This window comes from Semicossyphus pulcher, unplaced genomic scaffold (genome assembly GCF_022749685.1).
Source record: "Semicossyphus pulcher isolate SPU_LCO1_2020_fin unplaced genomic scaffold, fSemPul1.0.p SCAF_4, whole genome shotgun sequence".
Classification (NCBI taxonomy): domain Eukaryota; kingdom Metazoa; phylum Chordata; class Actinopteri; order Labriformes; family Labridae; genus Semicossyphus; species Semicossyphus pulcher.
In genome coordinates, this window is record NW_027211715.1 from 2,837,511 (window position 1) to 2,864,834 (window position 27,324).

At 41.4% G+C, this 27,324-nt stretch overlaps 2 protein-coding genes across 4 annotated transcripts; both read right to left on the bottom strand.

The window, feature by feature from the left end:
* Nucleotides 1-235: 235 nt before the first annotated feature.
* On the bottom strand, nucleotides 236-18,611 carry cc2d2a (coiled-coil and C2 domain containing 2A). Of its 2 annotated transcripts, XM_069680376.1 has the most exons (38): nucleotides 18,410-18,611; nucleotides 18,176-18,257; nucleotides 17,883-17,936; nucleotides 17,606-17,683; nucleotides 17,347-17,488; nucleotides 16,554-16,642; nucleotides 16,334-16,438; nucleotides 16,151-16,231; nucleotides 15,861-16,067; nucleotides 15,580-15,739; nucleotides 15,334-15,470; nucleotides 15,123-15,254; nucleotides 12,574-12,783; nucleotides 12,315-12,421; nucleotides 12,066-12,206; nucleotides 11,063-11,219; nucleotides 10,519-10,790; nucleotides 10,224-10,401; nucleotides 9,970-10,123; nucleotides 9,684-9,831; nucleotides 8,830-8,968; nucleotides 8,534-8,737; nucleotides 8,347-8,439; nucleotides 7,534-7,625; nucleotides 5,390-5,557; nucleotides 5,206-5,263; nucleotides 4,721-4,830; nucleotides 3,758-3,854; nucleotides 3,569-3,667; nucleotides 3,312-3,488; nucleotides 2,718-2,921; nucleotides 2,531-2,620; nucleotides 2,328-2,441; nucleotides 1,384-1,518; nucleotides 1,149-1,271; nucleotides 1,008-1,066; nucleotides 747-924; nucleotides 236-593 (listed from the first exon to the last, which is right to left on the bottom strand). In XM_069680376.1, exons 1-38 carry the CDS (start codon nucleotides 18,421-18,423, stop codon nucleotides 408-410), a joined length of 4,974 nt encoding a protein of 1,657 aa, XP_069536477.1. In that variant the 5' UTR covers nucleotides 18,424-18,611; the 3' UTR covers nucleotides 236-407. The 2 variants fall into 2 exon arrangements, with proteins under 2 accessions (XP_069536477.1, XP_069536478.1); XM_069680377.1 differs by lacking the exon at nucleotides 17,883-17,936.
* Nucleotides 18,612-18,947: 336 nt separating this feature from the next.
* LOC138607452 (complement C1q tumor necrosis factor-related protein 7) lies at nucleotides 18,948-23,661 on the bottom strand. 2 transcript variants are annotated; one of them, XM_069680062.1, is made up of 3 exons: nucleotides 23,490-23,661; nucleotides 21,478-21,714; nucleotides 18,948-19,779 (listed from the first exon to the last, which is right to left on the bottom strand). In XM_069680062.1, the coding sequence occupies exons 1-3, from the start codon at nucleotides 23,509-23,511 to the stop codon at nucleotides 19,151-19,153; spliced, it is 888 nt and encodes a 295-aa protein (XP_069536163.1). In that variant the 5' UTR covers nucleotides 23,512-23,661; the 3' UTR covers nucleotides 18,948-19,150. The 2 variants fall into 2 exon arrangements, with proteins under 2 accessions (XP_069536163.1, XP_069536161.1); XM_069680060.1 differs by lacking the exon at nucleotides 23,490-23,661 and having other exon boundaries at nucleotides 21,478-21,949.
* Nucleotides 23,662-27,324: the final 3,663 nt, after the last annotated feature.

Here is a 27,324-nt window from a genome sequence, read left to right on the forward strand (position 1 = left end):
TGTCATTACATTTCTCTATTCAAAGCCACCAGACTCCATTGAGAAAAACAGTAATTTAACCTTGCAGAACACCTGAGTGAGTTGTCTACTGCTGCAGTGATCGGTTCATGTTTTTGTGTTATTGTGTGTTACACCGATATGGTTTCAGTTTTGAACAAACCATTAAAAACGCCTTTTAGAAAAATAGAGAAGATTCAGAAAGGTTGGACTTGATGAAAGGTTATTTGGACTGGATTTAATGTACAGATACCAAACTGTGTCTTATCAAAATGTACCTCATATATATTATATACATCCGATGTACAATATTGTGCAAATGTTATTAATGAAGTCATCAGTTTAAATAAAGCTAAAGCTCATTAGTATATAAAAGCAAAGTGATAAGACAGGAACGTGTTTCTCTGGGATCACGTTCGCACCAGTGAGGCCAGGTACACCCACACAGACAGGACATTGTTGGGGTAAGGGTGCACATACACGGCCAGGGCAAACTCCACATTTGACGAGTGGACATTGTGCACCCCGGTGCTGTACACGGCCTCTATGATGGGCCGGATCTCAGAGAATGGCAGATGCAAGGGGAATCCTGAAATCTGAAACAAAATAAAAGTCTATTAGCAGTCATTTTTAATCGGAGCTCATTCATGTTAGAACTTGTTTATTTGACAGTAGACAAGAGCATTGCAATTATGGATATCTGATGACATTGACCTAGCCTAACCAAGGTCCTCCTCTTTCAGACTCACCCTGTTGTCTCCCAGCAGGCTCTGCAGCTCGTGGCGGTGCCCCTCGGCCACGTCCCGCCCCCCACTCAGCTCCAGTTTGGGCAGGAATTGTTTCAGGGTGGTGGTGCAGAAGCGGTTCCAGCGTGTTGGGTGGCGAGGACGCCACTCCATGATCTTCTCCTTCAGGATCTTCTCGATTCTACGGAGAGTGAGATGGTAAATGTGTTATCTCAGGTGTGGAATTGTAGCCTGAATTGAAGCCTTGTCTCAGTGTTAACTTGCCTGTCCTGAAGCTCCGCTGCAGCTGCTTTGTCTGTGCGTCGATACACCAGCTCCTCGGGCTGATGTAATCAGATTTAGAAGGAAATACAAGGTTAAAACCAAATAATGCATCAAGATTGTAGAGGAATTTTGCACACTCACTTGTACGCTGGACAGCCCGGGGTGGGAGAAGGATCTGGAGAAAAACGGCTTCCACAGATTGGCTTTTGTGATGTCAAAACTCATCGTCATCGGTGACGTATATTCCTGAATGTTGAACCACACCTGTAGAAATAAAATTAGAAAAAAAGTTAGAGAATCTTCTGCAATCTCAAGGAATGTTTAAGAAAAGCCACATATTTAATAAGCCGCATATCGCATCTCTCTCTTCACTCACATTGTCAGCATTGACGAGGCAGCCGACTGTTTGCAGCGGGCAGAAGGTGTCGTACTGTCCGTAGAACTGACTGCTGCTGGGATTCCAGATCAGGTAGCGGCTCTGCTCATAAGTCAGGACGTATGCTGTGGGTCCCTGAAAAATAAACAGGTAAAAGTTACAGTGCTGCCACAGAGAGACTTACTAATATATTGCTAAAGCTCTCCTACATTTAGGGGCAAAGGGCCTAACTATTCTCTGGAGGAAATGCTTTCTTTACAATATCAATTATACAACTAATATTTTTAACATTTGTCGTGTTTAAAGAAATATTTACAAAGCAAGTTATTCAAAGAATCAACACTACTCAAACCCATCAAATTAGATTATGTTCATTGGGAACCATAGTATCTCACAGTTAGTGATTGGCCGCCCTATTTAGAGGCCTTTTTCTGCACACTTCTCACACATATTTACTGCTGCTGCAAGATGTTGCAGATGTGAGCTGAGAGTGGAATGCACTGTTTGCTGTCCACTTCCTGCAGCTGTACCTTCATTTCAGAATTACTAACCTTCTTTCTTATGGGTGGAGACTGTTGTCTGTTGTCTGTTGACTGTTGTGCTCTATTAACTTTAGATTCTTGTTTAGGTATTCTTGATTTCTCTTTACTTTTGTTTTTACTGTCTACGTCCACACAGCCGTGCAGTCTCATGCCTTTTATGGGGATTGGCGGGGTTTTAACCTGTGCTAACGATGAACAACTAGCATGCGCTTTCAATTTAGGAAAATGGCAGTCAGCTGCAAAAATCTGTGGTTATAGAAGACATCATGAATCTGAACTCTGAGATCTTCATCGAGAACAATATAAGAAAAACAAATAAGTAGATATTGGTGAATAACTGTTGTTGTAGGAGATCATCACATTCCTGAAATCCCCCTGGGTTAACATATGATTGATACACACCTCTGGAATAGCAGTGCCGATTATAAGCCAGGCTTTCTTTCCCATAGACAGGAAGTAGTTGCACAACAGTACAGCGTGTTCTTCCTCGTCTCCGGCCAGGAGGGTGAGGAATTGCTAAAAACAAGAAGAGGAAACACGAGGTTCTGTAAGACGGGTGTTTCCATCCTCTTACAACCGCAGAAAATCAAAGACAGTTCACTTACATCACAGGTGCTCCAAAGGTCACAGACCCCAGAGAACGAAACTCTGTCTGGCAGAGAGGGGATGAGAGAGACGAATCGAGCAACCAGGGCCTGTGGAACGAACGTGTCAGAGTGTCGGTACAGTAAAAAAGTACTTAAAGATGATCAAGCAGCCTGTCTCTACATTCACTCTAATAAGACGACTGACCGTGGCCTCCTGGGGGTTATTGGGGAATTCATCGAGTAACTCCTGCGGGGGGTTAAGCGGTCTAATGTAGCGTGTGATGAAGACCGTCTTCCCATTGAGGTCTATGATGGTGGTGAGGCAGGGTCGGTCCGGGTATCCCTGCGCTGCTTCGCTCTCAAACCTCTCTGCAGCCTGCAGCAAACGCTCGTCCTCCTGGCTGTCAAACTGCATGAAAAGGTCAAAGGTTACGGCAGAAGAACAGATGTCAGCACTGAGTAAATGAATGTATGAAAATGATGTTAGCGTGGATTTGATGAGTTTATAAAAATGTGAGTGTTTTAATGGACAGTTACCTTCATTTCCTTTATCTAGCACATGCAGCAGAGCAAAAGCAAATCATTGACACAGAAGGATAAAAACATGAGAATTAATGAACACACGGATGCATAACCATCTACGTCTAAGAGCATGGATGACATTTCAGAGTACTGACATAGAAACATATGAAATGAAATGGATGTTAACATGTGTTAGAGGAATGATGGACGAACACAAACTAACGCACAGCGACGCAGGCTCTAAAAAGCATCCAACCTGGCACTAAACATGACTCACCTTCTCCCTGACAGACTCTCCGGGCACCAGCTGCGGTTCGATGGTGATGAACAGCGTGATAAACGCTCCCTCGCTGACGCTCCGTAAAGTATCGTAAACACTGTTAGTGCCGTGGCTCCGCTCCTTACTGTACCCGAGCAGCACGGCCGGAGTGTCCACCTTGAATGTTCCATCGATCTATGAATGGATTAAAAAAATAAAATCAGTCAGCCGTTCAGGCAGTCAGCTTATTAACACACATCGACAAAGAGTCTCACCCTGGACTGAGAGTAAATGGTGCTGAAGGGGATCTTCACAGAGCCGAGCCAGTGCTTCTCCACCCGGGTGTGTATGGACTTGCCTTTGTCTTTGTCGTTCTGAGGAGCAAATAAAGGTTAAATTAAGATGTAGACAACAATTCATGGAGCATGTTGTGATATAAATACTTTAAACAGTGTGTCACTCACCACGCCAGTTTCAAAAATGACTTCATCAAATATGTTAATGAACACTTCGTCTTTCAGTGACTGCAGGCTAGCAGCGCTGTAGTCACCATTCGGAGCACTGTAGAGAAAAAGGTTTACATTTAAACTAGTAGGCAGGAATTACAGCTGGGCAATATGGCAAAATATTATTATCATACATTTTTATATATAGAAAAACATATTATTCTTGACATATAATGAGATAATGCTGCTGAAGCTCCTAAATGTACACAGAAGGTCTCGATGTGCTGCAGGCTGAGCTGTCCCTAACTACAGAATCTCATGTTCAGGATTAACTCAGTGTTCATCGTTCAGGAGGTTTTTACTGGCAGCCGAATTATAAAAGAGGTCTTCTCCTTTATAAGACAAACAAACCCGGCAATTAATATTGGTCAACACACTGAATAAAACAGTTTCATGTTCAGTGTTTTACTGATGGTCTTTGGCAGGGCGTCGGGGCTTGAAGCTGCTTACTTACATTAACACAGCTTATTTCTTTCAGAATTTATAGACATCCAATGACTAACAGTGGTGTAACTTGGAAAGGAGCTGCAAGGAAATATTTCAATACCAAACCTGCATGGCTGTCGAGTTTGTTTTCACAGTGTTACACTGTGTACAATAAGCTGTTAGATCATCCACGCACAGTAAAAATTGTCCAAACTTTGTTACCATCATCAACATGAATCCTATCACGATATATTGTGTTCACTTTGAAGCCCTAGTTAGGGATATGGAAGGGTCTGATTTTTTTTAGTTATGTAAGTGAATAAAGCTGTTTTTTGGAATAGACCAAAGAGCCTTTGAACAATCTACCCTGGAAACATAGTTAGGAGCTATGAGTCAGCCTCTTCAGTGTTTCTGATCAAAGCTGTGTCAGGAGGATAGAAATGCCCGCAAACTAAATGCATATTATAAAACACAGAAGAATACAAAGCTGTCAACCTGAACGGCAGCTGCAGCTCCTCGTTCCAGCAGGGGTTCGGTCCATCAGCTGTGGTCGTTTGAAGGACTGTGCGCTGGAAGGAAACCTCCACAAAGGGCCTCACTTGTATCTTAATCACACCAACAACAAACAAAACAAAAACAGTTCATACATGTAATTATATAAGCAACTTTCAAACAACATACTTGCTAAATTCATGTTTGTTGGAGTTCAACTGGGTGGACATGCTCAGACATCACTGGTTCAACCAAGTTCACAGAGTTCTTTATGTTTTCATATTTAACTTTGTTGTGCTACGTTTTTTCTTCTTTTCAACAAACAAATAAATTCATTCATAAAGGTTGAAAAAGAAATGTTGTCAGCCCATCTCTAACAAAGCACCTTCTACTACTGCAGCGTACAAGGGAAATCTCTACATCCTCCTTTCAAGCATTATTTGTCAAATATAACTCAACGAAGATAAGCAGTTAAGGTGTGTATGTACCTGGTTGAGGAGCCAATCACTGTCCTGGATGACACTCTGAGACGTCTGTCCTGGTTTACTGAAATAAAAACAGAAGGTTTAACACTGTGCCAGGTGCCTAAAAATCATGCATTACACTTATCTGTGAGGACAAATTAAGACTTTTACTTTGATCTGAATTTGACTGGTAGCGGTCGTCACTCACTTGGTCTGTGGCCTGCGGACGGGGATGTCATAAGCCCGCAGGATGTTGATCAGCAGCTTAATGTCTCCGTCAGACAGATTCTGAGCCGTCATCTTCTTCCTCTCTTTCCTCTGAGGCTTCAGCGGGCGTTTGGGTTCAGCCAGCTTGAAGAGGTTCAGTCCCAGAATCCTGATAGTCACAACAAACAGCTGTTACTATTTAGCTAACAACCAATAAGGGACTTCAAATTACTCACTGAACTGACAACAAACTGAATGCTAATTATTTAAGGAGAGATTAAAATCTTTTTTGATTGTAGGAGAGGATTTTTACCACCAACAGGACTCAGTCCCGCCAGGAATTTGCAGCATTATCTTTAAAATACTCCTTTTGAGACGATGTTAACTAAAATATTTTCATGGCTTTTATGAGGAGCTTTGGAAAAAAGGGTCAGTAAAGTGAAAAGTGGTTTAAACAATGTTGTTTGTTATGTAACTCCTGTGAACTACAACAGCAAATATTGTGGCTCAGCAGGAAGAGAGTTTTGCCACACAAAGAAAACATACCTTGCTTGTATAGTGTAGGCAAACGAACAAGACCCATGATGCCTTGCAATATGTTTTAGCATGTTTGAATTTAGTACAATTGCAAGAAGCGCATACGATTATAGTACTACTGTTACACTTTGCAGTAAGCCGTCTTTCAGGTTTACATCAAGCAAAGCTAGATTACTATCATCTTTAAGTTTCTTGTATTATATATATATATATATATATATGTTATAAATATATTTTAATCTTATAAAAAGTAAATAGAAATAGAGTCAGCACACAGAGCAAGAAGAAGTCTGAAGAAGAACATAGCTTTGAAACGTTACCCACCCGTGGTGGTAGTTAAATAAAAGGAACTACATGGGAACATGATCCAGCGTGTGGACTCTATTTTTCGCTTCTATGTGCCTTCTCTGCCCAGCACCTGGGCTTTATCGCCTGGACGTGCGCACCTTGGTAAACTTTTTAAAAAAAGTAATTATGGCAATATAAAATAAATACTAACTGCATTAAATATTGGTCAGTAAAATCTGTGTTGGATCATTGTTGGAGAGGTGCTGAGCACTGCAGGAGCACTGCTGTTGAGAAAGTAGTTGCACTCTTGTAGCCTAAGTTACAATGTTTGGACATGACAGTGTTCTGCAGGGTAATGACACAAACACCCTGTTACTGAACCTTATATAGATAGCCATTACCATGAAGATGACATGTTGAGATAGCAAGTAGGTAAATCATTAAAACTCTTTCTTACGTTGTTCCCACAAGTGCGAAACATTTCTCCACACTAGAAAGACATTACTAATTTTTTACAAACTTACAATAAAAAATAACACAAACTCATCTTCCTTCAGCGGACAAATGCTGTTAAACTGCAAAATCCTGGCAGGACTGAATACTACACATGGTCTATGGTCACTACAGTTCTGGTGCTCAGGGTTCAAACTAAACGGAGAATCAAAGACACAGGGGGGGAAAGAAGAAGAGAAACTCCGGCACATACCCTGGACCTGCACCACTGTTACAAATGAACAGCAGAAGAATAACAGAAACATGGAACAGAAAAAATTCAACATCAAAAAATGAAGAAAACATGCAAAGCAACAGCCTGATTGTCATCGACATGTATTGTTTGTATTATTCATCAAAGACTAATTTTCTGTTATCCAGTCCACATGTTGTGAAACCTGCTTTAAAACAGCGACTGAGTCGGTTCCAGAGGAGAGTGTTCGTCAGCCAGGGGAATGTTGAGTTCAAGATCAAATGGGCCGAAGCAGCGCCGAGCCAAGAAACAAACTTACATCAGCCTGTGATTTATATCGGCCTGTCAATATTTCTGAGTGGTTTGATTTGACCCCTGATCCCACAGTTCAAAACAATCCAAGTTAAGTTAACCTTTCCTTTAAAGTCTGAGCGAGGAGTTCAGGCTGCCTTTGTTATTATTTTCATTGCCATATTGTAACGATACATCACAACACTGGGAGTCACAATTTGTATGAATAATTTGTGTGTGATTAGCAAGAAAGAAATATTTGTCATGCATTAAACACAAACATGAAAGAATGTCAGATGTGAGAGAGAGGGCGAGAGACGGACTCAGCCTGGAGGTGTATTTACCCGATGCTCGGTATCTCCTCTTCTAGCACCAAATCAGACAGAAGGTAGTGATGCTTGGCAATGAGAAATCTGTTGATGACAGACTCTCGGATCTGTGGAAAATCAGTCAAATCAGTTTATTTTCAAATGAACCAAAATCACAAACCACAGTTTGTCAGAGATGGTTTTAGGATCTCTACCACAATACATCCTTTATCTGTAGACCCTTGATTTGAAAAATGATCCCTGAAGAGTTTTTATTAACCGAAAGTTGTCTTAACCCCAAGACTAAAGCTGCAGGAGAGCTCGGGCTCACAGATATGATCATAGATTTGCACTTAGATTTTGGCTTTAAACTGCCAACACAGCTGCAACAACAGCTCGACTTCCTGCTGATTTTTAAGCGACTTTTCCCTGACTGTTGTTAGAATATCATAATTACCATCATTACATTGCACTGTAAAATATTTACTACTAAAAAGTGCTAGGATTAATTGACATTTAGATGGACTATATTATTATTACAAATTGGGGCGGGGGGGTGTTTTGGTGTCCAAACGTAACAAACCTTGACTGTAAAATGTTGATAGTTTGGTTAAGTTGAAGAAAAGATCATGATTTGAGCTTAAATATTACATCAATGTGGCATTTTGCACAGTGTGCACAACATCCTGCAGAATCTACGCCCAGGCTTTTTGGGAGTACTTTCTCAGGACGGACACAAAGGAAATAGATGTTGTGCAAACAAACAAGTACAAATCAAGGTCAAGAAAATGCCAAGATTACACAGGACTTGGTGTTAAAGATTGGGGTAATATAGACATGTTTACTCACCTTCTGAAGGTATTTGGCTACTAAGGCTCTGTGTGAATCCAGATGTTCTTTTGTGTCTATTATCTCTCCTTCTTTTAGTCTCCTCTCATAATCCTAAAAAAGAAAAAGAATTAGCTCAACAAGAAGCAAATAAACCCTCATTCTGCCATATCTACAATATTCTGCAATAAATACTGGGACGTCCGACCTGGAACAACTTATCAGTGACCTCCTGCTCCAGAGCAGGAACACACTTGTAATTTCTAAACTCTGCAACCTCCTGGTTCCTGAGCCTGAGCAGGCGAAATCTTTTGGACCTCTCCAACTCCTCATCTGTGACAAAGTTAAACTCTTCCTGCAGCTGTTCAAGACGGAAGTACTCTGGAGCGGTTACCTCCCCACTGCTGGCCACCTGGTGAACCACAGACACGAAGAAAGAAGCCGTGTCTTTATTGCATGAACTAGAACTCTTGCTTAAGCACAGCTCTGTACTCTGATACCAACTTTTAGCAGCTGCATGATGGAGGCATTTTTTGGATCGTTGGGGTCCAGTCTCGACTGTGTGGCCCACTCTCCAATTTTTTTCATGTCATAAAGTCCAGATGCCCCGATGTAAGTGACAGCATCGAATCGTCCCAAGCCACTGAAAACACAGAGACAAAACGTGATTCATATTACTAAGAACAATGAACATTAGTGGTTTGTTACAGAGTTTAGGGACAGACTGTGAGGACGACACAGGTGTATTGACATGTTTCAGTCCAATAACTGCATATTAAATACTTTATTTTCCTAAGCATTCTGCTTTCTGCCTATTTCTACCTGGTTCATCCTTCAAATAGCATCTGCTTGTCTCAAAGTTGAAGTCATGTGAGTCTCAAGGACACGCTGCAAATACAGTGAAACTGCAAATGGCTTATTAAATGATTTTTTTGTTCCTCTGACGTCCTTTGGACCTTTGGACCGATGCAATGAGGTGCTAGTAGAGAACTCTGACATCAATGTTTTGGGAATTTGCATTTCGCCTTGAGATTAATTTATGAGCCAGAAAATACAAATGGGAATGTTTGTGGCTTTGCAGTTTCAATATGATGTCATGAATGTCAGCATTTCTATTTCCACTGAGCAGTTGAAAGCATCAATTCTCAGGACGTTACCCTGCTACATAACCTCTGAAACATAAATAAAGATAAAGTTTAACGTTGTAAAATTTAACTAGTGTCTGCCTGGAGGGGAGGAAAAGAACAACACCTGTGGGATGCTTTGGAAGTGGTTAGCAGAGATGTAAATCACACAGGATGTGTCGTTCAGGTGCTCAAACAAGCAAAACCACTGTATTGTCCTTTAGGTGACATTACCTGTGCATGCCACCAGGTTGTTGAAACACAGGAGGGGCGAGCGGGACATCATCCTCCCCGATCCCCCAGGAAACACAGCAGGACAGCTTCCCAGAGGTCAACAGGGTCTGTCTGTTACCGCCGTCAGCCTCAAAGGAGAGCGGCACGTCTGATGAGGCAAACAGAGAGGAGGAGAGACGGGAAGACAGACTGAGATAAATCTGAGGGCTATGCATCACATTCAAATATAGACGTTATTTTTAGAGTGGAAATCGTTTGTGAACGTATGTCAAATGAAGGTGTTTACCACTTCCTACTCCCTCGTGGTCGAACATCACTCTCTGGTTGCTGCTAAACTCAAATTCCTCAACAGGAGCGCTGCCCGTCAAAACGGAGGGTTCAGGCACCGGAATGAACACTTGAGCCAGGAGGGAGCACGATGAGCCAATCTCCTCAAACACCTAAAATATAGACACACAGGCAACACTGAGAACGTAGTAATTTATCAAGCAGATGTGGATTAATCACAGTGGCAGCACGCTATATTTCTCTGTACTGTACCTGCAAGTTGATGCTTTGGGGACAGTTAACTATCTTGAGGTTGAAGATCTGACCAAAGTGCACTCGGAAGTCAGTGTTCAGGGAGCGGCTGTCTGTTCTAGAGACTTCTTTGTCGTTGTACAGGATCTTGGTGAAAAGAGAACGCCTTGTGACATCCTCTCTACGAGCCGTTTCAGCTCTAAAACAGGAGAAAACAAATGGAAAAGGGAAAAAGCATCAGTCGCACCAAACTTCTTAAAACATTTGACATTTTCTGAAAGAACCACAGACTCTCTCTGTGTGTGCCTGCTCATACCTCGGGCAGAGTTCACTCGCTGTGATGTTTCCAGATGCAGACAGCTCGGGGATCAGGATGGATTCTCCCGGTTTCCTGCGAATCCTGGAGGCTTTCTCTCTAACTCGCTGCTCTATGGAGTCAAACTCCGGCATCTCTGGAGGCTCCGGCTTCGAGGGCCCTTCTTCAACGGGCCCCTCTGATTCGCTCATCTCCTGGTCCTCGTCTTCTTCTTCTGTGTCGTCCTGTGATTGACCTTTCTTCTTCTTTTTTCTCTTCTTCTTTTTGGCTTTCTGAAAACAGTGAACGCAGGATGTGAGTGAATTTTTATAGCTGTTTATATTCACAAGATACAAGGCCGTTTTGATGTCAAACCAGAATATGAACCTCATTTTTTTATCGTCTTATAGTGACACTCTTCCTTTATTACTTTAAACCTAGTTTAGAATTGTTCCCTGCTCTTTATTGTTCCTTATTGGGCAACACATTATTGATACTGTATATCTGCATTAAGCTAATTTCAGCCAACATCATCTTGGTAGATTTATTAGCCTCGCTCTGGTACCTGTTTCCTTCTCCAGAGTTTCCACTCCTCCAGCTGCTTCCTGTACTCTGCCAGCTTTCTCTGGTAGTCCTCGTCGCTCTCTGCCTCCAATTCCACAACTTCTGCCAAGATTTCCTCTTCATACTCTCGCTCATCTGTCGCCTGGTCCACATTCTCTCTGGGAAAAAAAAAGAAATCACACAAATGTCAAGAATGTATGTAATGAATCTGTCCGATATGTTAACATGGAAACACAAACATTTCCTGCAAAGCATTTGCAAAGTGTAGTAGAGAATGTGTACTCAGCTTTTTTATCAGACAAATGTAACCCTGAACAAGATCTACATGCAGGACGGGGGAGGTTCATGCCTGTTAAAAGATCTCTCTGCACAAAGCATCTGCCACCAACAGTCCCAGATTGTTATTCTATGTTTCTGACAACATTAGGGAACGTTTCCCTACAGAGATAAACATTTTTGAAACCACAAACAGCTGCCGCATTACTCCATTCAAAACGACCAGACTCCATTGACAATGTAATTGTGTTACACTGACATTGTGTTGGAACAGAACCATTTAAACACAAAGAAAACAACTGATCATGGCAGTGGTAGACAAAGCATCTCCTCTGTTCTGCAAAGAAAAATGACTGTTGTTGTCAATGGAGTCTGGTGGCTTTGAAGAGAGCGATGTGACAGCTGTTTGTGGTTTCTTCCTCTTTAACAAAAAGAACACAAAGGTCTATCTCTGTTGGGATCCTTTCTGTAATGTTGTCTCACACTTAGAACAACAATCTGAGCCTGTCAGTGGCCAAGAACTTTCAGGGACCATACTTTGATTTAGCGCATTTCATTAATTCATGAATCCACATTTTACAGCTGCTGGAGAAATTCCAAACCCCCAAGATTTGTAGAATAGGGCCCAGGTTAAAAATAGAATTCCCCTTTAAAGCTCTAGGGAGCAGCACCAGTAAATGTATAATCACAGACAAGGGCCGATTATCTAACTGCACAAAGAGATTTACCTTCTCAGATAAAGCTTGTAGGGAGTGTTTGTGTACTTCTGAAAGTCTCTCAGGGCCTTGATCTCCTTCCAGACTTTGACGATGTTCTTCAGCAGAGTCCTGTCTTTCTCCTGCTCGCTGTCTCGCAGCTGCCGTGTGTTCCTGTGATATAACGAAGAATAAAATACAGCAGTAATAAATGCTTGACGTGGTGCTAAAGGTTATCTCTTTATAGGCTGGACAGGATGGAAGGTAATCAGAGGGACTTACCTAACCTCCAGACTGTACTCAGATATCCTGTGCTGCATGGCTTGAGTGAGGCTCTGCCCACCATGGATATTAAGCATATTACGCAGTGCACTCCTCAATCCATGCAGCTGTGGCACACAGGAAACACACAACATACCAGATATTTACCATGTTGTTTACTTGGGTAATTTAAAGATATTTCTAAATGTATTCAGAGAGAACTTTTCAGAGGGGTTGTGAGAGCTCTGCTATGCAAGGACATTCGGCTGGTGAAGTCTACCTTGTCTGTAAGGTGTCCTGTAAGATTATTGTGCTGCCTGGTGAGGTACTGATCATACAGCTGAGCGAGACGGGCACCCAGGACATGTTCACGACTGAAGAGCGGGTGATGGGAGAAGATCAGCCCAGAGACGTCCACGTCAAGCTGGTAGTCTCCTTCAGGGTCCGCCGCACCGGCAATAAACAGATTTGCATACTTGGACTTCAGCGCCTGGGGGATAGAACAACATCATCCATCATGCAATGTTCTGGAAAATGATAATCATTATGAAATATGCTGGTGCTTTTCTCAAGTGTATTTATGTATGTAAGCTTTAAGGAAGCGTGAAACAGTTGGCGAGATTGATAGCAACATCAGGGAGTGCTGTAATGAAAAGTCATGCATGAAAACAGAGTAACATAAACAACCCATTAAAGTAAAATGAATAATCTGTTTCCTGGATGAGGCAGCTGTTTCTAAAACAATGAAAAAAGCATGAGAAGACCGAGTTCTTTAATAATACTGATTAAATACACGGTTGTTTCCCACACAGACACTCCCATCCAGTGAACCACATCTGAACATGGTTTGGGGATCTGTGTAACCTGCATTGTCAGTTTCTTCATGGTTTACATATTACGCCTCCATGAGCAGTGATGCTGCAGCGATAGCTGAGATGTATTAACTTGAGCTGCTTCCAAGGCGGATGCAGATGGACCGTGCAATCACAGAGCTGTCAGTTGATGAGTTGTCAGCACTGGCTTCTTCTGTCCTCGAACACTTGTATTTATTTAATTATTTGGAGATGTTGTTCATGCTTTCATTTCCTCTTGCCTCGACTAATGTAAAACTCATTATGTAGGTAGGAGTCAGTACTTTCTCTCCTGCAGCTGGTTAAAATTTCAGAAGGGATTATTCATCCATCCATTATCTACCGCTTATCCTGTTCAGGGTCGCTGGAGGCTGGAGCCGATCCCAGCACTGCACTCTTACAGTTTTTACATGCATTATCCAACTTTTATGTAAATACAAAGAGGAGCTCAACAATGTGATTGTGCCATTCGGAAGTGTTGTCCCTCACACTGCCTTCTTCTGTGAAGTATTACCATTAGGTGCCACAGTGCCACAGTGCTCTTCAAAGAACTGGGAGGTCTGTCAGAGCTTCGTGGAACACATTTATGTAATGAGGATCTCCTGTGGCTCTCACAAATAGACGCTGAGAAGAGTAATACAATTAATAAAGGAATTACAATTAGCTCTCTAGGAACACGTAGTTTCAGTGTACATTAAACCGACCTTACATCATTTTTCCTTCTGCTTTATTTATTAGTTTATTTGTCAGGGACAATGTAGAGACATTGTGACCGGTTACAGTAACATGAGAAATATGTATTGCATATAGGGTTTCTAGCCAAGGCTTATTTGCAAACCTTGTCTCTGGTTAGGCTTTTCTACTATAAGGTCAGTACAAGTCATCATTAAATAGAGCACATACTTAAGTTGCATTCTCGTACATTAATATGAAGTTTTAAAAATTACAAAAATATACACCTTACAAACATTTAAGAGTGGCACATACAGAATGTATGTATAAAGTGTCTGTGTGCATGATCCCACTTCAGTGTGCTTTCTGTCTGATAAAATGATCATGCAACTAATTTGACTGCATGGCTGTATTTTGGCAACAATCAATATGAAAAATAATCAGAAATTAAGATTCAATAGATTTAAATATATTTTGAAACTGAGAGCAAGGCAATATTTTCCCAATTTTCTTACCGTGGTCATATTACAAAAACACACGTTCATATCCATACAATCTAAATTTTAAAAAACATTTTTTTATCCTATTTTTTAAACAGAGCGATCTGCATTTGTATTTAGTCCCTGTAACATCTTTTTTCATAGCACTACTTTTGTGCAATCTGGTTAATGGAATTAACATTTGCCTTCACCAGTAAAGAAAAATTTAAATCTTTACAAGTAAAATATTAATTAAATATTAATACAATGTATTTGAGAATCAACACAGTATCACAAAACATAACATCATTATATTAACATGCATGTGATGGTGGTGAGCTGTGAGATAATCTCAGCTCTGACAAGTGCTTCAAAGCTGTATCAGGAAAATGTGCTTTAAGTGTTGGTTAACGTGCACTGTGTGTTGACTTGTCTACTCCTGACATCATGTGTGAGTGTTTGTGTCGAGACAGACCACAAGTTTATACTCTCCTTCTTGTGACATAGAAAAAAGGGAGATACATATAAAAGCTGAATTATATTTATTTTCACTGCCTGTATTTGGTTAAATTCCCAGAATGCTCAGAAGCTGTCCCTCGAGATGCTAGAACAGATGGGTCTGCCTCCACCTCTGCTCTGTTCCCTGAAGCCTCCACCCTCTCCATTCCTTTGTACCAAATGCCAAACTGCCCTTTTGCATTTTTTCAAAATGGCACAGGGGTTAGAGATAAGTCAAGTCTGACAGTCAGTGTATGAGTGTGCAGCGCTTTACATGTGGCTACAAATGGAGTGATGAATGTGAGAGTCACATTGGGAGTGTGTCTGACCTTCCTGTACACAGTCTGCAGTGCAGGGTCCAGGTCCTCCTCCATCTGGAAGAGAGGGGGTCGAGTGGAGGACTCCTTAATGGGGTCAGGCAGAGCCATGATCCTGCCGTCGTCTCCAAACCACTTCTTTCCCTTCATGAAGGGTTGAAAAATGTTTATATTTTAAAGAACTCAGAGACAGTGACATATGCCGAATGTTCATTTGGTTTACCTCCTCCATTTTTAAAATGCGGTTCTCCAGAATGTTCTCATTGGTCAGAGACACAGGAGGCCTCTCCCCTACGTACAGACCCTCGTCCTCCAGATAACGAGGCTTCATGTTTTCAGGAAGTTTAATGGAGGTTGGGACTGTGACATTAACAGATAAAAGCAGTCAAAAAAAGAGTTAAAATCCTGAACAGAATATTAATGCTCATAGCATTTAAAAGCTGTGGATGTGAATAAGGTGGTTTCGTACCTGTTCGAAAACTTGGCGTAAAGAGAAGCTCGCTTTCTCTCTGAACAAGCCTTCTGTACCCGACGTACTCTGCTTTCTTTACTTCCAAGAAGTCCTGGGACGACTGTTCAATGACGAATAAATCCTCCTCTTCATCTCGAACAAGTGGAGCTTCTTCCCCCTATAGCAAGACGAAGAATGTGTTTTAAATCTATTCTGTCTCATGTAGCAGCAACAGGACAGATAGAAATGACCATGAAACACACAGATCAATTCCTACAATGTTACTGTTGGTGTCTTACCTGCTCTTCAACTTCATCTCGGTTATCTTCCTCTACTCTAGCTTCGTCCTCCTCTTCAGCCTCTTCTTCTCCTTCTTCCTCACCTCCGTCCTTTTTCTGTTTTTCTTTTCTTCCGCTAACATCCTCAGTTCCATCTTGTGGCTCCGGCTCAAAGTTGAATGTAAAGAAATTGTACGCCTCCTCAGCAGTTGGTAGGCCGTTTTCTGTCTGCATTTACAAAAAGTTAAAAATTAATAAAACACACAAAAATATTTTTCTGAGGAAGATTTCAATTTTGATATCAGGCTTACTCTTCTTGCTGCTTCTCTGAACTTGACCCTGGTGCCAAGGGAGAGAGGGACATCATGTCTTCCAGCTCTGTCGGGATCAACCTGTAAAACACTTAGAGTTAGACCTCCACTGCTGACAGGATTAAATGGGTACCATCATGTTGGGGAACCCTGTCTGGCCACAGTTGATAATTAGATGCTCACCTCTGGATCAAACCTTGTCACAGTGTCTCTGTCTCTGAGTTCTTGTAAGCGAGAACTAGGTGGGTCCGTAGCGGCCTCCTGCTCCTGAAGGCTCTCACCTTTAGACTAGAACACAAGAGGCCATACTTAAATGTCAAAACTTTTCACTTGCAGAGACAATTTATTTGCACACAAGTAGTTTTGTGCTTGTTTGTGCAAAAAAAAAGAAATTTGGTTTTACTCTGGCTGCTTTCAGTTTCTCTTCCAAGCGGCGTGTCACAGAGAATGAATGCTGAGAGCTGGTAGAATGCTGAATTCTGGAGGGTTGACCTAGAGTTGCAAGGTGGTTTGAGCATACTTGCATACAAATTATACACACAAATACAAAAAAATAAACAAGGAGCATGGAGCCAAAATATGTATCTAGAATCACATCTTTTAAAAGGATATCACCAAGTCAGCAGTTCTTTTAATGGCTTCTCGTTCCTCTCCTTATGCATTAAAAACAGTTGCAATTGAAAATTCTAAGACGATTATAAAACGAAGAAAAATAAGATTTTTTCCTGCAGTGAAGAGAAAAGAATCCTTCTCTGATGGTTTAATGTTTGAAAGCAGAATCCTTCAGTAATATTGTGTTTTGGATGCTTTGTATCTGAAACCCGTTGATGTGGGTATGTAAAGTTATCTGATTAATGAAACACTAATACAAATGATCTCATACCAAATGTTGGCACAGAGTGCTTGGACAGCCTCTCCATTTTGTTTATTTCCTCTTTGATACAATATGTATGATATGTTCTACTTTCTAATTGTGTTTTATAGAGTAATTTAATTTGGGTAAAGGTGTTAAATGACTTTATTAACTAGGAGTGTAGGTCACTTTATTTAAATATAAAGTTCTCTCCACTAAAACACCCTAATATGCTGCAACATAAGAACTGTTGATACTGGTTATTTTATCATAATAAGTTACCCTGGAACAGACCGAAAGCATAAAGGGAAACGGCCATTTTCAAGACAATGTGGACACTAACCTCTCTGAGAACCAGTCAGAGGTCTTGACAAAACCACAGGCTTTTCACCAGCCTTTTCAGCCAATTCCTCATCTTTGCTGTGGCGCTGGACGGAGGAGATCTCCTCCACACCATCATCTTCTTGGGGCGCCTGGGCTGAAGACTGCTCAAGCAGCCAATATGCAGAGACACATAAATTATGTACACAGAGCTTTCAAGTGGGTAGTATGAAACAGTTATTATTAGAATTATAGAATGAGGGTTGGAGAGGATGTTGTACCCTTTTCTTTCTCTCTCTTTGAGCCCTAAACGTGCGTTTCAGAGTCTCCCCCGGGTCCTCTTCACTACTTTGAGGTTCCTGGTGAAACACAGTTATTAAGTAAGTAAGTAAGTAAGTAAGACAGCAAAAACTGCAAACTGCACATCAGTCCACACTACTTTTTAGGACAGCTGGAAAGTGGCTCATTGGCAGAGGGAAGAGAGCAGAGGATTGTTATGAGCAGCCAGCAACACACACAACTACAGGCTACAGGCTAAGCTACAAAACACACACCAACCTTCATTGTAGTTTGTAGTTTCCCCTTACTCATTTTGGTAGATGGAACCAGAGCCTGTCGAGTATAATTAAATTTACTAAAGCATTAGCAGCTCTTCTGTCTGTGTTCCTCTGTGTTTCCGACTTTGAGTGTGTATACTGTGAGCTGATACTCCTCCAAGTCATGTTGAGTCTTGTTAAATGAGGGCTCTTGTGATGCACTTTAAGAGGTCGCTATCAGTCCACAGAAACAACGCTGGATATATTGTTTATCTGCAATATCATTCACTTATGAAACAACTTTTATAGATTTACCTGAATGTCGTCCTCATTTTTGTTTTTTGCCAAAGTGTCTTGCAAAGCTCGCCGTTTCTTTCGCAGTTTTTCACGAATGTCACTGAAAAAAAATTGATTCACTCGTATAAAAAGCCTGTAGAGCTAACGTTAGCTTAGATAGCTAGCGTGATGAAAGTGGCATCTCAGAGACGTATTAGCTTGCTACATTGAACTGGCTATTGGCAGAAACCAAGACATTAACAACTAACTTACCCTGGGGAGGCCATGGTAGTTTTCTTTAGAATAAACACCAATGTTGTTTTGGTCCAGTCTTATAAACGTGTGACTTCCTACAATGTTTGCATCTCTTCCCTTGTTTTCTTCCTGCCTTCGTTTTGAATTTTTCGTTGACAGAAAATATCTAAGTCTATTCAGGGAGTTTTTAAAGATATTCTCCCTCAATTCTTAGCAAACGAGAGCCGTTATTGCTGCCTAGTAACGGGATAAACTACTTCTCAACCTACCCACGAAAGAACCGCGATGCAACCGAACATGTTTTACTGTATTTCGATTTCCATTCGTCCGGCGGACCGTCAATCAAGCAGACCTAGTGACAGATTGGCTCCGCCCACTACGGGGTCCGAGAAGCCACAAATGCGCACTCACAACATTTGTTTTTCTCGGGTTTTATTTGTTTGTATATTTTGCAATATGTTTGTGTCACATATGCTTAAGTTTACTCATTTTGTAAACAAAAAACAAAAAACAAAACCAAGCTCTAACTGTCAAATGTGTTTATTTATGTCTTTTTTTAATCATAAATCCACCCAAAACAATTAAATCAGAGACTTATTCAAGCTTATCAAACAGTATAATTTTAAATCAGTAGATAAGTCTCTATATAATAATATAATATAGCATTACAAACATTTGTACAAAAATATAGTTTGACCTAACCACATATGTAATAAAATAACATTGACTAGCAGTTCCTGTTTTGAGTTTTACATGGTTCTATGAATAGTCCGCTGCCAGTGTGTCAAAGTAGTTTGTGTCTGCATAAAGAAGGAAGCCAGAGAATAAGCTATCAGCCCATCCTGGGTCTGCAAATAAACCATTCTGGTCGTTGAAGAAGATCTCCATCCACACCTCATCTTCTGGGTTCAGATACATCACAGTGGACCCAGAGGCCACGTCGTGGTTCCCCGTGTTGGCATCAAAGGTTTTGATGCGAAACTGACCATTCTGCACCAGACCAATGGCCAGATGTTTGTTGGCCAGTGTAATGTCATAGGAGAAATAATAAATGCCTGGGTATGCACAGATGTACTTGCCCGTCTGTGGGTTGTAATGTCCACCCTCATTAAACAGCACCTTGTTAAACTTGATGGGGATTTTCTCTGCAGGGTAGCTGCTGGTGATTCCCACAGAAAAGGCAGATTTCGGCAGCAGGCTGCCACACTTGCAGGTGCCTGCAATCCCACGTGGCCCTCTCGCACCCTTGTCCCCTTTGTCTCCCTCACGACCTGGAGGGCCGAGTAGGCCCAAAACTCCGTTCTCTCCTGTGGGACCTCTTTTACCTGCAGGGCCACGCTCACCTCGGGTTCCAATTTTACCTGTTAGACCGACTCTGCCCTTTATCCCTGAAACAGAAAAATCAGTTGAATCATTATTTCTGCAAAGTTACTGACAGAATGATTTCTTTGGTCAGTTCTCTGCCTTCTGTTGACTGTTAACGTAACTGTCAATGGAAACATAAAACCCCACCCAGTGTCGTGCATTAAGTCAACCTTGGAGCACAGCCACTTGACATTTGAGCAGCACAGCTCTGATTCATGCAAACTTTCTTATATCCAGTTCACCACATGAAAAAATACCCTGTAGCTAGGAAACAATGTGAATCACATACAGTATGTAGGATATTCTGAATATGTAGTTTTATGTTCATATACAGGTGTGTGGCTGAATTCCTATTCTCACACATAATGGAAAACTCGTGCCTTCAGCTTATTACTCACTGACAGATTTATTGTTCTCAGACTGCACAGATGATACAGTACAGTACAATGGCACAGCTGGAAGAGACACAGTCACGGTCCTTCCAAATATTTTTACAGCTTTATGGCAGCTTTACCTGCATGACATTTTTGGCTGTGAACACCAACTATCAATCTTTCTACATTGCTCAAATAACTCCTCGATGGTCAGGCTGCTCCTTAAGTGAAGAAAATGCCATGCAGTACCGTAAGCTGCCCTGCATGTTACACAAAGTTTGGGAATTGGTCATCATTAATACTTTTGTTGTGTCTGCCCCTGTTGTGATCTATGGAGGACAGAAGCTAAGAAATAAAAACAACTATTCAACTAAGAAATAAAAGGAAAAAAACAACTCCATAAAAAAATTAATATGCCATTAAATTATAACATATCATATCATATCATATCATATCATATCATATCATATCATATCATATCATAATCAATACTGCTTTTCCTGTTCAGGACTGCGGAGGGGCTGGAGCCTATCCCAGCAGTAATTGGGCGAGAGGCGGGGTTACACCTGGACTGATCGCCAGTCAATCACAGGGCTGACACATAGAGATAGAGAACCTTTTACACACCTACAGGGAAATTTTAGAGTCACCAATGACCCTAACGAGCATGTCTTTGGACTGTGGGAGGAAGTCGGAGTACCTGGAGGGAACCCATGCATGCACTTGGAGAAAATGCAAACATGCAAACACCCCACTACGTCCGAACCAGGATTGGAACTACAGACCTTCTAGCTGTGAGGCGACAGCGCTAACCACTACGCCACCGTCCACCATATATATTCAGACACATATGGTGGTTGTGCTTGTAGATTTGCACATCGTGGATGACTGGACTAACGGTTGGATATCTGCATTGTGTGAGTGTCCTTCTGATGTTTGTTTTTGTTGTTTTGTGTTGCATCTTGGGAAAACACACACAGAAGCTGCTGTTTTCAAGTTCAGGTCTCATTTGTTTTTATAATCTTAAATGATGACCATCTTCTTCTGCGTCAGTCAGATGCTTGAGGCCTGATCACACAGATTTGTCATTAATGTATAAACCTGCAGTCGGTGCTTTTCTAAACAACTTCTGCATAGTTTGTCTGAAGCATCATTTCATAACGATGATATTAATAGCTATTAATCTTCTGCTGGAATTCATGAGTTCATCTTCTCCATGGCAGCTCCCACTCATGCCAGCTGTCAAGTAGGAAACTTTTCTGTGCCAACTTTTCTCTGGCTCACAGCGTTTTTTTTTTATCTACACACATAAGCTGATGCTGTATCTGTTCATGTTTTATATTATACCTGTGTCTCCCTTTTCTCCCTTTTCACCCTTCCTGCCATCTCTGCCATCTCTTCCTGGGATACCCACATTCCCATCTGCTCCCGGGGGCCCGCTGGGGCCGGGTTTGCCGGGCAGGCCAGGTGTCCCGGGGACACTGCAGATCAGGCGTGGTGCTCCTTTCAGCTTGGTGTCAAACAGCTGTCCAAAGACACAGTGGCAGAGACAGACTGCTCCCATCAATGCCCACATCTTCACATCTGTGAATGCAAACAGCCATGTTAAGATAATATTTACAGACATCCCTCTAATATGTTCATGTTTTATATTTCCTCCTGAATAGACTTAAATATTTTGTGTTTTCAGGTGTGAGTTTTGTGGTGCCAGACTCTTAAATAAGTTCTGACCAGATTGGGAACCTGTTAACAGTTTTGAAGATGCTATAAAACACAGAGGAGATCTGAAAAACAAATCAATGATCTAATTTTTGATCAAATACAGCATGAGGCCAGATGTGATCCTCTTAATGAGAAGCAATGTCTGTGTGACTGTCTCACACTGATGTTCTCATACACCACAGACTCGCATGTGAGAGACCTCAAACTAAAACCTTGTCTCTGATCCAAGTCCTCTTCTTTTTTGCCAAAACATTCCCAAGTTATGACATAACATCCAGCACGATCTGTGTCAGGGGAACATAATCATGAGGCACTTGAGTGGACAGAAACATAATACATTTACGTTTCACAGAGACAAAGATCTCAACATATTAACTGACAGGAAATAAACATGACGTCAAAAGTAACAACACAGATGAAGATCGAGCAGTTGTTGTGGGAGACGATCCTCCCTCCCTGGTAACCTTTAAGATGTTTCCAAAATTCCATAATAGTGACATCTATGTGCACTTCACATTGAGATTAGTGGTTTTGATTAATGCACATTTGTTCTTTGCATGTTTGGCCATGTGGGCGTGAGAATGTGAGTTTTGCATCTGCTCTTTGGCCGGCCGTCTGCGGCCCGTGGGGATGTTGGAACATGTGCGTCAGGTTTAGAGAGGAAGATCATCCCCTAGTCTGTCTTTAAAAATAACTGCGTCTCTTTGTTGCAACATGATTTCTTTGCTATTACACATTCGGTTTGTCTGGCAGTGTGAGATGTCAGCACGTCAGACAAATAATGTGCTTACTACGAGACGATAAACACGATGGGATAAACAGGAAGGACACTGTCACAGACATGAACAAGCTGGGCCTGTTGTGTGAAACACACACGGTCCCTTTGCGCCGTTAAAGCAGCATGTTTTTCATTTTAAGGGTAGTGAACTGGTCACCGAGCCAGTGTGAGGTCCTGAGAGAGAGACACCCCGCCCGCCTATTCCGCTCTGACTGCAGGAATGATGTAAGCATCAGTAAAGTGGCTATTATTAAAAAAATGTTGCTCTTTTACACACAGGCTCATTCACTTGTGCATGAGGACATGCAGTGAATGCATGTAAAAAATGCACTCACGCACACAAATATGATTCAATCACAAGCCGACCAGGGATTATGGCCCACTAGGAACTAGCTAAAAACTTGAAGTTGGCATTTTATTTGAAGGAAGCATGTGGAGCTTATAAAAAGATGATGTTCGGACATTCTTCACAAAATAATATCTGTGTCCACTTTAAGTAATGGCAGCCTCCAAGATGGCCTCTAGGTGTTTGTAATTCAGGTCAGGCACAAGGCTCCCGATAGTTCCTGATGCAGTTTGTCAGTTATGTGAAAAACGTACCCTTTTTTAAGGGGTTAATTGGACATACAAACATATTTAGATGAACACATGTACACATGTTTAGAAGCATGCATGCATAAATGTGGCTTAAAGTGGACACAAACACTAACACAGACAGGTATTTGCAAAGTTATTCAAGGTTTTTAATCTGAATGTTCTGCTGAAAGTCTGCTGAATTTCTAAGCTGTGCATCAGTCTTGCTAATGATCACTAAACACAGACGGGATTAAAGAGATATCTGTGTGGTTAGTGTTCTTACCCCACAGTTTGCAGCTGTTCATCTCCAAAGCTGATCCAGAATGGTCACAGTACAGTCTCCTCGTCCTATCTGCTCAGACTCCGGTCTTTTTGATGATCTGACTCCTTGGTTAACATTTTCTTCGCCTCTGTTCTGCCGTGCTCTCAGACATCTGCGTGCAGAGCTGCTGACAGCGTCTTGCAATGCAGAAGCTGCACAATGCACTCCCTCAATCCCTCCCTCCCTCCTCCGCCACACTCCCTTTATCCACTCCCTTCTCCCTGCCTCATAAACTTCCCAAAGGCAAAAGACAATCGTGCAGCCAAAACACAGTATGTGCATACAGAGTCAGCTCCATTATGTCATCCATGCAGACTGCGTCAGTATGAGACACCCAGTGTAAAGTCAGCAGCTTGGATGCTGCAGAAAAACACTGTCGCTCTATGAAGTCAGATTAATGAATGGCACAAGTCATTTGGGCCTCTTTGACCTCAGTGTTCACTGCTCTTGTTGTTTCTGGCAGTCGCCCCTTGATGAGGCCAAAACTGAACATTGGAGGTGAGCCACAAACGGTTGGGTTGGGACCACCGTTATAGAAACCATATGATAACTACATCTCCAACATCAACTTATTAACTTTGAAAGTGGTTACACATGTATGTGTATGATGTAAAGATATATACTGTATGATGTAAAGATATATACTGAAATGTGAATATGGAACTCAATAATCCTGGTAACTTAAAGAAATGTTTTTTTCCTCATGCACTTTGTATAAGAGGTGCATGTAGCTTTCGGCTCTGAAAAGTGAAGCCAACGCAGAAGGCCTTAAACCTGCATTATTTCTCATGGCCAGCAGGGGGCGACTCCAGTGATAAAAGAAGTCTACAAGAAAATAAGCCTACTTTCAACTCCATTTATTGCCTCAGTAAACATTTTCCTAATGAGTTCATGGTCTCAATCTCTAGTTTCAAGTCTTCTTCAATACAGCATGATGTTCATTTAGTCAACTTTGCTCCCATTTAGAGTCAAATGGACGATAAAGCAGAGTATGTTTTAATGTGTGGATATCTTTGGATAGACGAGCAGCTACCACAGCAACTCGAAATATGTCTTGATCAGTGTTCAGTTGGACTAAAAGACACTCTGAGGAGTCGACTGACCATTTATTTAGTTACTACATTTTGTTTAAAGCCTCCTGATGAATATCACATTTTCTGTGATTTATGGATGCATATTGCTAACCAAGCTAGCACAAGCGTTTAACTGTATGTTTATTAATCTTTTACTCCTCTCCAACTCTCCACCTTCCCATTATCGTCACTTCTGGCTAAAAAAAAAACAAGATGGCGATGGTCAAAATGATTTCAAACAACTTTAAAACAGTAAACCTCACTGTGGACAGGTCCACCTCTGACCTCTGGTATAAAGTCTATTCCTTAATATATTTTGTACCTTTAATTAAATAAAAGTATAAAAGTGTATTTAAAGGTTCAGTAGGTAACATTATTAAAGCTTTTGCTCAAACTGTCACTTTAAACATGCAGTAGTACATGAGAAAGATAATCTGTGAGAAAATCCTGTTCTTCTGGCTCCTCCTACTGCTCCTAATGGCATTTGCAAGTATCCACCACTCTCGAACCACAACAACCAATCAGAGCCGAGCAGTCTCTCAGGCAGCGCCACTCCTCCGCGCATGCTCACATGGTCAAGCTCAATTTATTCAGTGTGCGCAGCGTCAAGCCGGTTTGTGTCCACAATGGCTGAAAACAACCACAGGAAATGAAAAAACTGCCCATTCCTCCTTTGTCAACTACGGCTTACACTACAGGACCGTTAAACCGAAGAAGACAAATGAAGAAAAGCAAGCTAAAAAGAAAGAGTGGTAATGAGACAGAAACAAAACCAGAGTACATCAGAGCAGCATTTTCGAGGTGGAGAGAGCTACGGGACCTGAGAGGATTAAAAAGCGATGCTGTTCTGCTAGACAGGTAATTACCCCAGCTTCATTTCTGCTGTATTTATTTCACATTGCTAAGATGTCTGCGGTTACTGTGAGGCTGTGTTATGTTGGTGTTGCAGTCAGGCTAACGTTAGCTTGTTCTAAATGCTGCTGCTGTTCAGCGTTGTTTCATGGCAGAGTGGCTGAAAATATCTCTGTGAAGTGCCCAGACAGTTTGACCGTTTCAGACTTTCTCCTGATAGTTCTGTGTGCCTGTGCTCTCACGGCTAAATGTTCACAACATCAGTGTGTTAGTGCTTAGTCGGCACTGTTTTTTACCACAGTCTCTGTTAGCAAACTGAGTACTGGTGGTTTTGCCAAATAGAATTAGCTGTAGATTACCGTTCACAGCAAAAACACTGATTTTCGCTGGTTTGATGTGTATCTGCTTTGATAGTGTTGGTGGTGTGATACAACAATTTCACATTTTTACCGGTGCGCCATATTGTATACCTGGCTTCTTCAATTGCCGTGGTTACTAGCCTGCTAGCATGACAGCCTCCTCTGCTGGGAGGGGCTTTTGCGGCAGGACTGAGCGCAGCGGAGAGAGAAGGGGAGATGACCTGGAGGTTGTCATCTTTAAAATTCTGAAGCAAAGTCTACTCTCTTCTCCGTCTTACCTACTGCAGCTTTAAAGAGACAGACATGCAAGTTATTCTTTAGCTGAGCACAGAGACGCTGTTTGCTCTGCAGTGCAGTGTGGGGTGCATTTAATCCTTGTGCTCAGAGAATTAGGCTTTTTGTGTCATTTGCTCAGTTTTAACGGGCGCAAAAGCCAAAAAGTGTCAAAAGTAAAAGATGTTATTCTGCAGAAAAAAACCCTGTAAGAGACAGATGATTAAGTATGACATTATTAGATTGTTGAATTTAAAACATTTTATTGTTGCAGTCGATGGAGTTGGACCTAGTTTTAACTATTTTATTTTACTTTATATGGTTCCAAACCTTGGGTCCTCGCCCCTCCAAAGGATCACAAGATAAATCTGGAGGAAATTGTGTTTGTTCACCATCTGGCTCTCATAAAGCTCCTACTGTCATCCGTAACAGAAAAACCCTGGTATTTTCATACAACACTTTGATGTACAACTGGCCGTTAGTTATCCTGAATCTACATTGAATTTGTGTGCAATAAGACAAAACAAATAATTTATTGAAATCAAATTCTTCTTTTGTTTTTTTTACTTATTTGATTAATAATGTTTTACAGTATTCTGCAACACCCTGTAGTACAAGTGTTTCTCAACTCCTTTGAAGTCAAAACTGCTGCTCCAAATAAAATAGTTTGAATCAGCTCACAATAAGTAACGACTGGACAACAACACTGTCTTTTTACAGTACAGATTTTTACCATCATCTGGAGATACAAGGTTCCACATTTTAATTAGTCAATCCTAAATTAATTTTGAAGCTCGATCTCAGAATAAATGTGCACGAAGGCCCTTAAATCATGTGCCCTGTAAACGTAGTGTTAAGTTAAATCTATGTATCCTTGTTTCTTGTCTTTCATGTTGCAAATGGACACGACTGGGATGCAGGAAAATTCAGACTTAGTCTGGCGATAAAATATCATCATCATCATCATCATCATGGTTATAGGATGATTAACAAGGGCTGGAGAGAAGGAAAAGTTCTGCTTCACACATTTTTATTAAAGTTTTAGTTTTTTCTCCAGTGTTTGTGATAACATAATTAACTGCATCCGGCTGCTATTTAACAGAAACCATGTGAGAGAAGTTTTGAGATGTAATGTGTCCTTGCAGGAACTTCTAACCATTCATAGACATCTGAAACTGGACAAGACGCCCCCAATTGTCTCCGCGGGAAACCACTGGATCCATCTTTAACATCCTTCCA